At 44.4% G+C, this 13,865-nt stretch overlaps 1 protein-coding gene across 1 annotated transcript in view; it reads right to left on the reverse strand.

Moving 5' to 3' along the window:
* Nucleotides 1-13,865, reverse strand: part of MUC16 (mucin 16, cell surface associated) — a 92,404-nt gene that overhangs the window by 49,118 nt on the left and 29,421 nt on the right. Inside the window, exons 9-19 of the mRNA XM_072722141.1 lie at nt 13,781-13,846; nt 12,951-13,075; nt 12,788-12,855; nt 11,421-11,593; nt 9,451-9,486; nt 9,141-9,206; nt 4,576-4,700; nt 4,414-4,481; nt 2,178-2,350; nt 1,544-1,579; nt 1,276-1,341 (exon numbers count right to left, since the gene is read on the reverse strand). Of these exons, the coding sequence (XP_072578242.1) occupies nt 1,276-1,341; nt 1,544-1,579; nt 2,178-2,350; nt 4,414-4,481; nt 4,576-4,700; nt 9,141-9,206; nt 9,451-9,486; nt 11,421-11,593; nt 12,788-12,855; nt 12,951-13,075; nt 13,781-13,846 (1,002 nt within the window). The remainder of the gene's footprint in view (nt 1-1,275; nt 1,342-1,543; nt 1,580-2,177; nt 2,351-4,413; nt 4,482-4,575; nt 4,701-9,140; nt 9,207-9,450; nt 9,487-11,420; nt 11,594-12,787; nt 12,856-12,950; nt 13,076-13,780; nt 13,847-13,865) is intronic.

Consider the following 13,865-nt stretch of genomic DNA (forward strand, 5'->3'; position numbering starts at 1 on the left):
AGAGCTGTGGTTACTATGGTCACCACCACACTAATAAGTCAGACTTGGTTTCAAGTGCCCTCTGTCCTCTCCCCAGCTGTGTGACCATGGAGACATCACTAAACCTGTCTCTACAGTTGTTCCCTTTATCTGCAGCTTTGTTTTCCATGGTGTCACTTACCGGAGGTCAGCTGCAGTCTCAACGCACGTGGTCCTCTTTCTGAGGTATCATCAGGAGGTCAATAGCAGCCTAACACTACGTCACTCACCTCACCTCATCTCATTGTGTAGGAATTTTATCATCTCACATCATCACAAAAGGGTGAATATGGTACAATTAGACATTTTTAGACATAGCACATTCACATAACTTTTACTGTTATAATTTTTCTATTTTATTATTAGTTATTCTTATTAATCCCTTCCTGTACCCAACTGATAAATTAAACTTTATCCTAGGTACATATATATATTTTTTAATAATAAATTTATTTTTTCTTTGTGTTCAATTTGCCAACATACAGAATAACACCCAGTGCTCAAAACACGTTTATATAGGGGGTCAGTACTATCTGTGGTTTTGGGCATCCATTGGGCATCCATCTGTGGTTTTGGAAAAAATCCCCCATAGATAACAGAGGACTACTCTACCTTCATTTCTTCACTACAAAAAATACTACTTTGTAGAGGAATTATAAAGGCTAAGTGACTGCTAAAAGAGTTAGCATATTTTAAGGGCTTTATGCTGAGTGAAAAAAGTCAGTCCCCAAAGGCGACATGCTATAATGATGCCATTGGTACGTTCCCAAAATAGCAACATTACAGAGATGGTAAACACATGAGTGGTTGCCAGGGTGAGTTTGGGTGGGTAAAACTGTAAAAGATCCTTGCAGTGATAGAACTGTTCTGTACTTTGACTGCAGTGATGCTTAAAAAAAAAAAAAATCTGCCTACGTGATAAAATGGTATAGAATCACACATGTACATGGGAGTGCACACACACACGTGTGCATGTGCACACGCGAGTCCGTGTAAAACTAGTAACATCTGAAATCTGAAGTCTGTGGATTTTAACAACTACTTGGCAGGTGAAGACACTGAGAAGAGGGTCAGTCAATTGTCCAAGGTCAACACAGCTGGAAAGATAAGGAGGACACAGTCTCTGCTCTTGTGGAGTTCAGAACAGAGCAGGGGAGCCCATGGCAGCTCCATGATCCCTCACTGCAGCTTTTCTCTACAACTTCCAGATCTATCTTTGAGCCTCCTTACAAGGAGCTGGAGAGAGAAGTCGCCTACCTGTGTAGCTAGAGAAGTGGGTTGGCACCGCTGAGGTCCTTGGAAAGAGCACGGAGGTCACAGTAGCTGAGGATAAACAGTCTGGAGTAAGAATGGGGATTCTGAGTGGGGTGTCTTTCCTATCCGGCTATAGCCACTGAATGTAGGGGGAACTGGGTAAGACTATCAGGTCTCTTGGCTTCTTCTCTCCCCAGGCCCTGGAGTAGGGGGTCAGTTGCTGTCTACCAGGGGCCCAGAGCATATGGTTATCAGGACTGTGGGTACTCACCACTGGATGTGGGAGCTGAGATCTGGTGGGTGTAACCTGAAATGAGAAAAGGAGACAGAACTAGAATGCAAGCACGAGAGGGAGGTCCAAGGTGGAGCCCAAAGCCACCTGCCTCTACCCCCAACAAAGACTGCAAGTCTACACAGTTCAACAATTGTGATTCAGGGGTAACTATTTCTTGTTCCTAAATGGCTGAGAAATCAAAGACCCAGTTTCCTGTCTTCATGAGCTTGTAATTTATTTGGGAAGATAAATACACCAACATTTCTAGAAATGGGCTTGCAAACTGTGCTTTTCAGGGTCCAAAGGGGATTTTTGAAATATCAACAGGGAGAAAAATAGCCAGATGCTTGAATCATTGACTTCAGCCAGAGGGATATCCCCTTTCATCAGTCTGGATAAAGACTTTGTGGCTCAGACAAGTATATAAATCACAGCCCTGAAATGCAGAGATGCAAAGGGAAGAAAAGGGTTTGCAAACCTAAGGGCCTATGAGGGCCTTTGACTCATCATGGGACATCGCTTAGGTGGAAAACAATACATACAATGAGTCCTGTGGCAAAGTGGATAGTCTATATCCCTTCCTGGGGGCAGATTCTCAGCTTTAACTTGTGGTTACAAAATGGTTGCTCACCATTGACATAGAGGCTGTTCTTGTCCAGGGTGAAGGAGCCCAGCTGAGTGACACCATGGGTCTGATGGCTCAGTTCCCAGTACAGCTTCTCTCTGTCTAGCTTAGGGCCCATAGGGTCAGGGTGGTAAGTACAGACAGCATCAACTCCAGTGGCTGTTCCCTTTTTCTCCGGCCTGGGCAGGGAAGGACACAGGAATGGGGAGGTGGGGACTCCAGGCAGGGCCCCTGAAAAGGTTCACTGAGGGAGGGGACAGAGAAAGCAGGAGGAATGGTAGGCAACCTGGAATGGTCTTGGTGCTGGTGGAGGATTGGAAATGGATGGGATGACCACGGTCCCTGAGCATAGAGGACGCAGCATCTCCAAATGCTAACGTTTGTGCTGAGCTTTAAAATGACAATCATAAGGCGACATACATGCTAACAACAGAAGCATGATGGAGGGGACTTGGACAAGGTGGGAAAAAAGGCAGTGTCAAATGGCTTAAATTCCAGTTCTGCTGCTCCATTTCTGCAAGACTCTGAGTAAGTCTCTCAACCTCTCTGTGGCTTATTTTTATTTCATCCATCAAATGAACAGGACAGACTTCATAGCCCTAGTAAGTGCTCAAGAAAAGACAACTGTTTTTATTAGGCATTAATGGGCCCAAAGTTCTTGGTGTGGAATGGACCTTGCAGTGAGAGAGCCTAAGCCTTTTGAAAGAAAGAGTGAGTCCAAGTAGCCATCCTAGGATGGAGATGGGCATGAGGCTATGTGGTATCCCAGAGCCAGAGAAATCTCAAGGCCAGTGGAAAGGGAAGACGTAGCATCATGGATGGAGGACAATGTATCTTTGAAGTTGAGGGCATTCCATCCTCAGATGAAAGGTCAGTGATTGGGAGATCTCACACAAGGGGTAAGGTGACCCAAGCGTACAGATGGGGGCTCCCACGTGCTGGAGTTAATTCTCAGCACCTGGGTTTAGGAAAGGTCATGAATAATTTACTGCATGTTCTCAATATGCTAGTTCCTGTCCTAAGCACCTTTCATCTTAATCCTTATTATGCTCACACAAATGGCCACAAATTCTTCCTTTCAATCACTAGTGGAGTCTGTTTCTGTCTCTTGAATTGGGGTTTGGCCACAAGACTAGCATTGGCCAATGGACCTTCACAAATGTGATGTAAGCAGAGGATTGGAAAGCATGTGTGCAATAGGGCTTGCCATTTCTGCTGCTCTTGGAACTCTGAGCATGTGAATGAGCCCAGGCTAGCCTGCTGGATGATGAGAAACTACGGAGGAGAACCAAAGTATCCCAGCCAGGAGCTGAGTGCAGACATATGAATGACCCTCATTTAAGATCAGGTGAGCCAGGTCAGGCAGGAGAATCTACCAGCAGAATCTAGACCAAATCACCATCCAACAGAGTCATAGGCTAAATTTGTTGTGCAAGAAAGCAAATTGAGGCACTCCAACTGACAGGTGAGGAGGCTGAAGCACAGAGATGTTAAGTAACTTGCTAGGGTCACGCAGCCTTGAAGTAGGAAAGCTAGGCCTGTTGGACTCTAAATAAAACTCTAAATAGGCCTGTTGGGTCACACAGCCTTGAAGTAGGGGAGCTAGGCCTGTTGGACTCTTTATAACCCCTGTAGTTTACTACTCAGCGATCCCAAGTCCACCTCTGAGAGGTTAGAAAGCAGGAGGTCATTGATGGAGGACAGAAGAAGGGAGGGCTGGCTAGGTGGTCCAGGCAGGCCAACCATGAGCCAAAATGTGACACAAGCAGGAGAGAGAATTATGCATCCCTAGAGCAAGGTTTCTCAATCTTGGCACTATGCATATTTCAAGTCAGGAACTCGTGGTCCTGGGAGACAGTCCTCCATATTGTAGGATATTTAGCTGCATCCCTGACCTCACTTGCTAGATGCCATTAGCGATTCCCACTTTTGAGCTGTGACAACAAATAATGTCTTCAGACATTGCCAAATATCCTCTGGGAGGGAAATCGCTCTTGGTTGAAAACTAGGGCTCTATTGTGATGAAGCTAGCATGATTTACTAGTTGTTTTCTCAATGGGTTCCAGAAGAATGATCTTCCTGAAGAGTTCAACCTGGGTAGTTGTTACCTGGGAAGAGAGTCTGAGAGGATTCTGCATTTTTCTGGTTAGGAACACAATGTGACAGATTGGTCAGCAGTCCCTGGAACAGTGGTCCCCTCACCCCCTGCCCATTGCCTGCATGTGCACCCTGGAGTTCTCACCTGAGCAAGGTCAGTCTGCAGCCATTATAGAGGGGCCCAATACTGCTGTTCTGGAATAAGGGTTTGAGCTGGGGATGAAAGACATGGAGGTAAGTAGATGGACCAAGGGGCTGGGCAGGACAAAAGCAGGCACTGGAGGGTAGGCATTAGAGGGGCTCTTACCAGACGATTTAAGGTCCTCTCTGTGGTGCTGAATAGCTCAGATCCTGGGGGCCCCATGTCCTCTGTGTAGCGCAGGCTGGTGATGGTGAAGTTGAGGGTGAATGGCACCAGAGATAGGCTTATACCTGCAGCCAGAAAAGGGGAGGGGGTTTCATTATGATCTCTGGCTAGGATGCTGGAAGAGGCAGATCCGAGGGTTGCCACTCCCTCAGTGTTACCCTTGCATCCAGCCAGACTTACAGATGGGGAGGGGCCTCTATACTGGATGGATGATTTCAGCTGCAAAAAGAACCTCCAACCCTTCAGTTCAGTGTGTCTACAGGCAAACAATTGGTAGATATTTTGGTGGGAGGAAAAAAAGCAGTCGCTCCACTGGCCCCTGGGATAGAGATCTCGCATAGTCTTCTGACTTTGCCATGGGAGAATGTGCAACCGCGGAGTGGTCAAGTCTGTTCCCTGTACGGTGACTCCTGCCTCAGCTTCATTAAGCCATCTTTGAAAAGTGAATTATGCATGAACTGACCACATTTCCTGGTTTTCCCTGGACAGTCATGTGGCTCTCATGTAAATGTTAATTTCAACCATCCCTTTCTTTGTCAAAAGTGCCCCATAAAAGCAAGCAAACAAACAAACAAACAAACAAAAAAACAACTGTATGGTCATCCTGGGGTTAGGGTATGAAGAATCAAAAGGCCAGAGGTCTGAACTGGGTGACTATACCCTTTACAAATTTCATCTGAGTACAACCTGAAATCTGGCATTGTGATGCCCCCAGCTATGGTTTTCTTTTTTAAAATTCCCCTGGCTATTCGGGGTCTTTTCTGATTCCACACAAATCTTAAAATAATTTGTTCTAACTCTCTGAAGGAAGTCCATGGTATTTTGATAGGGATTGCATTAAACGTGTAAATTGCCCTGGGTAACATTGACATTTTCACAATATTAATTCTGCCAATCCATGTGCAATCCAAACCACAATGAGATCCCACCTCACACCAGTGAGAATGGGGAAAATTAACAAGGCAGGAAACCACAAATGTTGGAGAGGATGCGGAGAAAAGGGAACCCTCCTACACTGTTGGTGGGAATGTGAACTGGTGCAGCCACTCTGGAAAACTGTGTGGAGGTTCCTCAAAGAGTTAAAAATAGACCTGCCCTACGACCCAGCAATTGCACTGCTGGGGATTTACCCCAAAGATACAGATGCAACCAAACACCGGGACACCTGCACCCTGATGTTTCTAGCAGCAATGTCACAATAGCCAAGCTGTGGAAGGAGCCTCGGTGTCCATCGAAAGATGAATGGATAAAGAGGATGTGGTTTATGTATACAATGGAATATTCCTCAGCCATTAGAAATGACAAATACCCACCACTTGCTTCGACGTGGATGGAACTGGAGGGTATTATGCTGAGTGAAATAAGTCAATTGGAGAAGGACAAACATTATATGGTCTCATTCATTTGGGGAATATAAACAATAGTGAAAGGGAATAGAGGGGAAGGGAGAAGAAATGGGTAGGAAATATCAGAAAGGGAGACAGAACATGAGAGACTCCTAACTCTGGGAAACGAACTAGGGGTGGTGGAAGGGGAGGAGGGCGGGGGGTGGGGGTGACTGGGTGGTGGGCACTTAGGGGGCACTTGACGGGATGAGCACTGGGTGTTATTCTGTATGTTGGCAAATTGAACACCAATAAAAAATAAATTTATTATTAAAAAAATAAAAATTTAAAAAATTAAAAAAAAATTTCATCTGAGGAACACCAGTTGTGTGTTAGCCTTTGTACTGGGCACTTCATCTACAGCATCTCAATTTACCCTCATCCCAATCCTGAGAGTGAAGTATTACCAGTTCCATTTTACAGTTGGGGAAACTGAGACTCAGAAAGTAAATTTTACCCAAGGCCCACATGCAAATAAACAGCACAGCTACAATGGTTTTTTTAATTCAAAAATAGATATTTTTTCTGTTTGTACAACCATGTTTATAGCAACATTATTCACAATAGTCAAAGGGTGGAAGTAACCCAAATGTCCATTGACAAATGAGTGGATAAATAAGGTGTGTTATAAATCAAAACTACAATGAGAAATCACCTCACACCTGTCAGAATGGCTAAAATAATTAAAAAATAAGAAACCATAGGTGTTAGTGAAGATGTGGAGAAAGGGGAACCCTCCTACACTGTTGGTGTGAATGTAAACTGGTGCAGCGACACTGAAAAAAGGTATGGAGGTTCCTCAAAAAGTTAAAAGTAGAACTACCCTATGATCCAGTAATCGTACTACTGGGTATTTACTCAGAAAATACAAAAATATTAATTCAAAGGTATACATGTACCCCAATGTTTATAGCAGCATTATCTACAATAGCCAAGCTATAAGAACAACTCAAATGTCCATTGACGGACGAATGGATAAAGAAGATGTAATGTATACATATATGTATGAATATTAGTCATAAAAAAAGAAATCTTGCCATTTCCAACAATATGGATGGAGCTAGAGAGTATTGCACTTGTGAAATAAGTCAATCAGAGAAAGACAAATACCATATGATTTCACTCATATATGGAATCTAAAAAACAAAACAAACAAGCATAGGGAAAAAAAAGAGAGAGAGTCAAATCAAGAAACAGATTCTCGGGTAGCCCAGGTGGCTCAGCAGTTTAGAGCTGCCTTTGGCCCAGGGCCTGATCCTGGAGACCTGGGCCCAAGTCCCACATTGGGCTTCCTACATGGAGCCTGCTTCTCCCTCTGCCTGTGTCTCTGCCTCTCTCTCTCTCTGTGTCTCTCATGAATAAATAAATAAAATCTTAAAAAAAGAAAGAAACAGGACTCTCAGTTATAGAGAACTGATGGTCACCAGAAGAGGGATGGGTGAAATAGGTGATGGGGATTTAAGGAGTGCACTTGTACGAAGTGATGTATGGAAGTGTTGAATCACTATATCATACACCTGAAACTAATACAAGAGTTAGTTAAGTAACTGGAATTTAAATCAAAACACACAGAAAAAGAAAACTACAGCAGACAAAGCTATAGTTATCAAGATAGCAAGGTACTGGATGAGGATAGACACAAGTCTAGAAACAAATCCTCATATTTGTGATGAATTGATTTTCAACAAGGGAACCTGTACAATTTAAGGGCAAAAGAAATTTTCGAAATAAATGATAATGGTATAACTAGAAAAAAAGAAAGAGTGGCTAAAACTTCCCCAAATTTCTTGAAAACACACATTTTCAATTCAGGAAGCTTCAAAAATCCCAAACAGTATTTACCGAAAAAAAAATCATGCTGAGATACATCATACCCATCATACCCAAAGATGAAGAAGAAATCTTGAATGCATCTACAGAAATGATGCCATCAAACATGGAATGACTTGGTCTATGGTGTATGTCACAAATTTACAAGCTTGTAGCAGTTAGGCCTATTATGGAAATGGTTGAATTGATCAGGGTAGAGTAAGGACATGGAAAGTGTGCATTCTGTCTAAAGCTTATAAAAAGTTTGCAATGCTTTGACCCATGAAACAAAGAATGCCAGAAGACAGAAATCAAATTATAGGACACCAGCTTGGATCCCACAACTCCAGACTCCCATGGCAGGATTAAAGGTCAGGGACACCCAGCCTGGGTCGTGATGTAAGCATGAAAAATACCCATAGACTCAATTTTTAAAATAAATCTTAAGGGTTGGAGTAAGATGGTTTCCTGACATAAACCAAGGCCTTGTGTCAGGTTCCTGGAAACTCAAGAGCCCTCAGATCCACATCTGGACAAGATGAGGAGACAGAACAAGAAGCAAGTTCAGATCCTGAATGATCTTCTGGATGTTCAAATAGAATCCACAAATGTGGACATATACAAGATTGCTACATTCATCCATTCATCCAGTCAATAAATATAAAGCAAGTGCAGACTAGGCCCTCAGCTCCAAGGTGACAAATAAATGAGTAGACTAAATAGAGCCAATAGTAGTAAATTCCATGAGAAAATACTCATGGTGGTGGATAGAGAAAACCTGTGGCCCAAGTGTGTATTCAGATGTGCTACTTCCTATAAGGTAGTCTAGGAGCGTTTTTTTTTTTTTTAAAGATTTTATTTATTTATTCATGAGAGGCACATACACACACACACACACACAGAGAGAGAGAGAGAGAGAGAGAGAGAGAGAGAGAGGCAGAGGGAGAAGCAGGCTCCATGCAGGAAGCCTGATGTAGGACTTGATCCCAGGACTCCAGGATCACGCCCTGGACCAAAGGCAGGTGCTAAATTGCTGAGCCACCCAGGGATCCTCATAGGAGGGTTTTTCAAAGGCGATGGTTGAGCTGAGATTTGAAAGGCAATAAGGTGCCAGGTGCAGCTGATCTCCAGAAAGAGCTGGTATAAAAGCCAGACAGAGGTTAGGACACTAGAGGAACAAACAAGTGTCTGATGTGGCCAAATTTAGAGAGTGAGGGAGACAGTGAGTAGAATAGGCTAAGGATAGGTGGTCGATAGCAACCAGACCGCGTAGAGTTGAAGTTTCACAGGTCCCAGAGAGCAGACTCCTACCTGTAGAGTTGAGGATGGAGGACAGAGTTGTGGAAGATTGTGGAGTGAAGGTAGAAGTCACTGGAGCTGAGAAAAAAAGAACACGGAAAAAATTATTAAGTCCCATCCTGAAGGAATGTGGGACCAAAGCTGTTCATTAGAATTTGGTCTTCTGTCTTGACTCTGAGCAAGACCCTGGGTGAGTTGGGGGGTTCCTCTGAGTCTGTGGCTGGACACTTAGGGAGGAAGCCTTGTCAGCTTCTTTCCAGAAGAATGTGCTTGGGGAATAGGGTCGAGTGGGCATTGAAATTTCACAGTCGTGAATACTCACTGCTGGTGGTAGGGGTCTGGTAGCGATGGTTATAACCTGCAGAAAGGAATAAAGGACGGTTATAAGGGAGCAAGAGTTAAAGAGTAAGATGGTAGACATAGAGATGAAATTCATTAACATGCTTGGTGAGATTCATAAATGAACAATAACGGCCACATTTTATTGAGTGCCCTTATGTGCCGTGTCCTTTGCAAATAATGGTGAACATCTTCACTGTTATTATTGCCAAAAGAAAAATACAATAGTAAGAGCTGTCCCTATTTATTGGGAAATACACTAAGCACCAGAAATAATGCTAAACACCACATGACAAGGAACTGGGGATAAATTTACAAACAAGTGTGTTCCAAGCCTTATCCATGTCTTCTCAATCCAGAAAGATAACTTATCCTTGCTCTCTCAGCTTCTCTCCATTCACAGATTTTATGATAATGTGATTTTATCTTTATAGCTTAGTTTCTGACTTTTTGGGAGTGATGTAAAAATGATAGAATTGTGGCAGGTTGAGAGAGGGGTCTGTGGAAGTGAACAAGATGGAGAGGGAATGTCCATGTGGTTTGGAATATCAGAGTAACTTTGGAAATGGGCTAGGATAATGAAGATAAGAAGAGAACTGGAGGTCAGATGGATGGCATAAAAATTGGAGTCTGAAAGGAATTGGGAATTGAGAATTTTTTATGAGTGTTTCTCTGAGTCATGGTCATCTCCTTGGATGCTCTGTGAGGGGTGGGCGTCAAGACTGGACCTCTTTCATTTGACAGTCAGGACAATCCTACATGACATGTATACTTATTCCATTCTGCAAATGGGATGTTAAAGCCTAGAGAGGTTGCACAGCTTGTTCAGCATCACATAAAACAGAGATCTGTCATTCACCAATCCTCAAAATCCTCAAAGTTAACCACTGTTTTAAGGAAATCTCCATGTTGATATAGAGCGGAAATAACTAATCAAGATATAGATTAGATTGTTAGGCTGGATGTCACTCATGCCCCTTTCTGTTCCTGAAATTTGAGGCTTTCTCTATCTGGATGGTCTGTGGTGTTGCCTTGTGGTTAGGAACTTGGGGTTTAGATTCAGTTCTGGGTTTGAGTCTTGTTCTGTCATGCATGATGGCTGGATTATCTCAGGCAAATGACTTCCTGTTCGAATATACAATGGCTCTTTCTGTAAAAATAACTAACAACTCACAGGGTTTTGAGATGAGATAATACAAATAAAGACGTTATCACTATTCCTGGCACATAAGAACCATTTGATAAGAATTAACCATGATTATAGTTACTATTCTCAGTGTTCGCATTGGTCTTAGGGGCGTTGTTGCCAATGGTTTTGTGCACAGAGTCATTACTTATGGAGCATGTGCTAAGTATGATGTTATTTCATGAAGTCTGTGTAGCTCTGACTGGCCTGTGGGAACTTAAACATTGGCTGTCGTGATGGAGAGAGTGACATGGGGTGAGGGTTGACATGGTTACCCACTGCCCATTTGGAAACCTTAGCCACAGAGTCCCGCATCACCCACTTATCCCCCTAGAGTCTGCATGCCCCAGTTGGGCTCTTGTGGGGAGCAGTGGAAATAAGGAGGAAGAAAAATGTCATCTAAGAGGTGAAAAGGGAAAGGAAATCAGCCTCCCATGATGTGTTAAGCAGTCAAAAATAAGTCCCCAAGGAAATGCTAGGTTTGCATCAGAACTATAAATCTGTATATAGCAATTTCTCAAACTCAGCATTATCGACAATTTGGTCTAGATAATTCTTCATGGTGGAGGGCTACACTGTATATTGTGGGATGTTTAGCAGCACCCCTGGCTTCTACCCACTAGATGTCACTAGTACCACTCCGATTATGACATGAAATATCTCCAGACATGGCCAATGTCCCCTGGGGAGCAGAATCATCCTGGTTGAGAACTGCTAGTATAAAGAAGTATGGGACTGGAGACCCTAACTGCAGCACAAACACTCACCATTGACATAGAGACTGTCTTTGTCCAGGGTGTAGGTACCCAGCATGGTGACACCATGGGTCAGCTGACTGAGTTGCTGGTACAGTTCTTCTCTATTCAGCCCAGGGCCCGTGGGGTCCGGATGATAGGTGCAGATGGCATCCACTCCAGTTGCCGCTCCATCTTTTTCAGTCCTAGGGTAGTAGGGACATGGGAATAGGGGTATCCTGAGATGTAGGAGAATTATATACTTTGTTCAACTCTAGCCTTCAGCTTGCTGCCCCTTGCCCCCAGCCTTGTTTTATGACGTTTCACGTTCCTGGGTCTTGTCTGGTTTCTCATGCACATTCTTTTCTCGGGTCTTCTCAACTAAGATGAGCCAAATATATGGAGCCAAACATGTGGAAGCATTCTGGACCTTCCCCTGTCCTTGGTACCCCAAGCATCCAAGCAACATCCAGGTCTAGCCCAACATCTCACTGGTTTCCCCAACTCCTGTTCCTTCCTCACATCTACCAGTGCACTACTTAAAATAAATGATATCACATCAAAATTCTGCATACAGGGATCCCTGGGTGGCGCAGCGGTTTGGCGCCTGCCTTTGGCCCAGGGCGCGATCCTGGAGACCCGGGATCGAATCCCACGTCAGGCTCCCGGTGCATGGAGCCTGCTTCTCCCCCTGCCTGTGTCTCTGCCTCTCTCTCTCTATGTGACTATCATAAATAAATAAAAAAATTAAAAAAAAAACAAAAACAAAATTTTGCATACAACTCCATGGTTCCTCGTGGATCTGAGATATGCCACCCTTTGAAATATCTTTGCCAAAGTTTCTTCTAGCTAATACCTATTCATACTTATTCAGCTCAGGCATCACCTTCTCCAGACTGTCTCCACTCCACTTCCTCACAATGAGCTAAAAGTCCATCCTCCGGGCCTCTATGGCCTCCGTGTAGTGCTTTATCATTGTAGTAATACTGTTCCTATTATGGTTTTAAGTCCATATGGTTGCTGTCCTCTCAATACTGTGGGTACCTTAAGGGAAGGGCCCATGACTGACTCTCTCAGTGCCCTCAGCACCTGTCACAGGCCATGGCCTGAGGTGTGTCATTTTATGTCTGCCTAAAGAGTCAGTGCTGCCCTTTCTGACCAGTGAGCATGAATGCTCCATGGCTCTGCTTATACAAGTAATTTAAGACCATTATTTGACAGCCACCTCTTTCAGGAAGCCCTCTCTGAAATACCCAGTCAGAGGGGATGCCTTTCATCTGAATTCCTGGAAGACCTCAGCCATTCATGATTCTTCTGGTTGCTATGTTCAGGTCCACACTACCAGGTGAACTTGCCTGTAACAGTGCAAGCCTTCATGTTATAAGAGAAGGAAGTCTCACCTGAGCAAGGTCAGTCTGCAGCCAGAGTACAGTGGGCCAACACTGGTATTCCTGAACAAGGGGCCAAGCTGGGAGGAAGGAGAAAGAGTTGAGCAGGAGAGGCTGAGGTGACTGGGTGAGGGAAGGACAAGGCAGGCCAGGGAAAGCATTGTTGGGCTCTTACCAGGAGATTCAGGGCCCTTTCAGTGGAGTTGAACTTCATAGAGCCTGGGTGCTTCATGTCTGGGGTGCAGAGCAGGTTGGTAATGGTGAAGTTGAGGGTAAATGGCACCAGGGCTGGACCCACACCTGCAGCAGGAGGGAGAGAGGGAGGAGACCTATCACAGTCTTAGGCCTGAGACCTCCCCTTGTACGTTAGAGGGAAGGCACTAGTGCCATCTCTCTGTTCAGTGTCCAGTAGGTGAAGCCTGAGATATCCCTTCTGGGGTACCCTCCCCCCTTAGCCAGCCAAGGGAGGAGAGGGGACCTCCATGGTAGATGTGTCATAGCAGCTCAAAAGGAAACTTCAATCTTCTCATCCCAGAGTGTTCAAAGGCTGACCTGTCACAACATCTTGGTGGAAAGAGGAGGGGCCAAGACTTTTGGTGTCACAAATGCTTGGACAGTCAAGAAATCCAAACAATAGTAATTTCCATGAAGGAAATGATCATAGAGATAGAATAGAGATTAGAACACATCTATGTGTGAGACATGGGGAAAAGCTACTTTCTAGGAGGAGGTCTGAGCAAGAGCCAGCTGACCTGAATCTGGAGGACAAAGAGAAACCAGGAACAGAGCTGAGTTCCCATTACAGTGAGAGCAAAAGCCCTGAGGATGGAAAGATGTTTGGTCTCTGGCGGAACAGAAATGGGGCTGGTATAGCCAGAGATGAGGGAGCAAGGGAGACAGTGGGACAACCTGGGGTTGGGTGGATAGCAGGGTCCAGATCATGCAGGGATTCACCAGTCAGAACAGGAGTTGAAGTTTCATGGGACTCAGAGATTAAACTCCTACCTGTAGAGCTGGGAGTGGGAGGCAGAGATGTAGGGAGTCCTGGAGAGAATGTGGAAGTCAGCAGAGCTGAAGGAATGAAAGAATA

Source organism: Vulpes vulpes, chromosome 9 (genome assembly GCF_048418805.1).
Source record: "Vulpes vulpes isolate BD-2025 chromosome 9, VulVul3, whole genome shotgun sequence".
Taxonomy (NCBI): Eukaryota; Metazoa; Chordata; class Mammalia; order Carnivora; family Canidae; genus Vulpes; species Vulpes vulpes.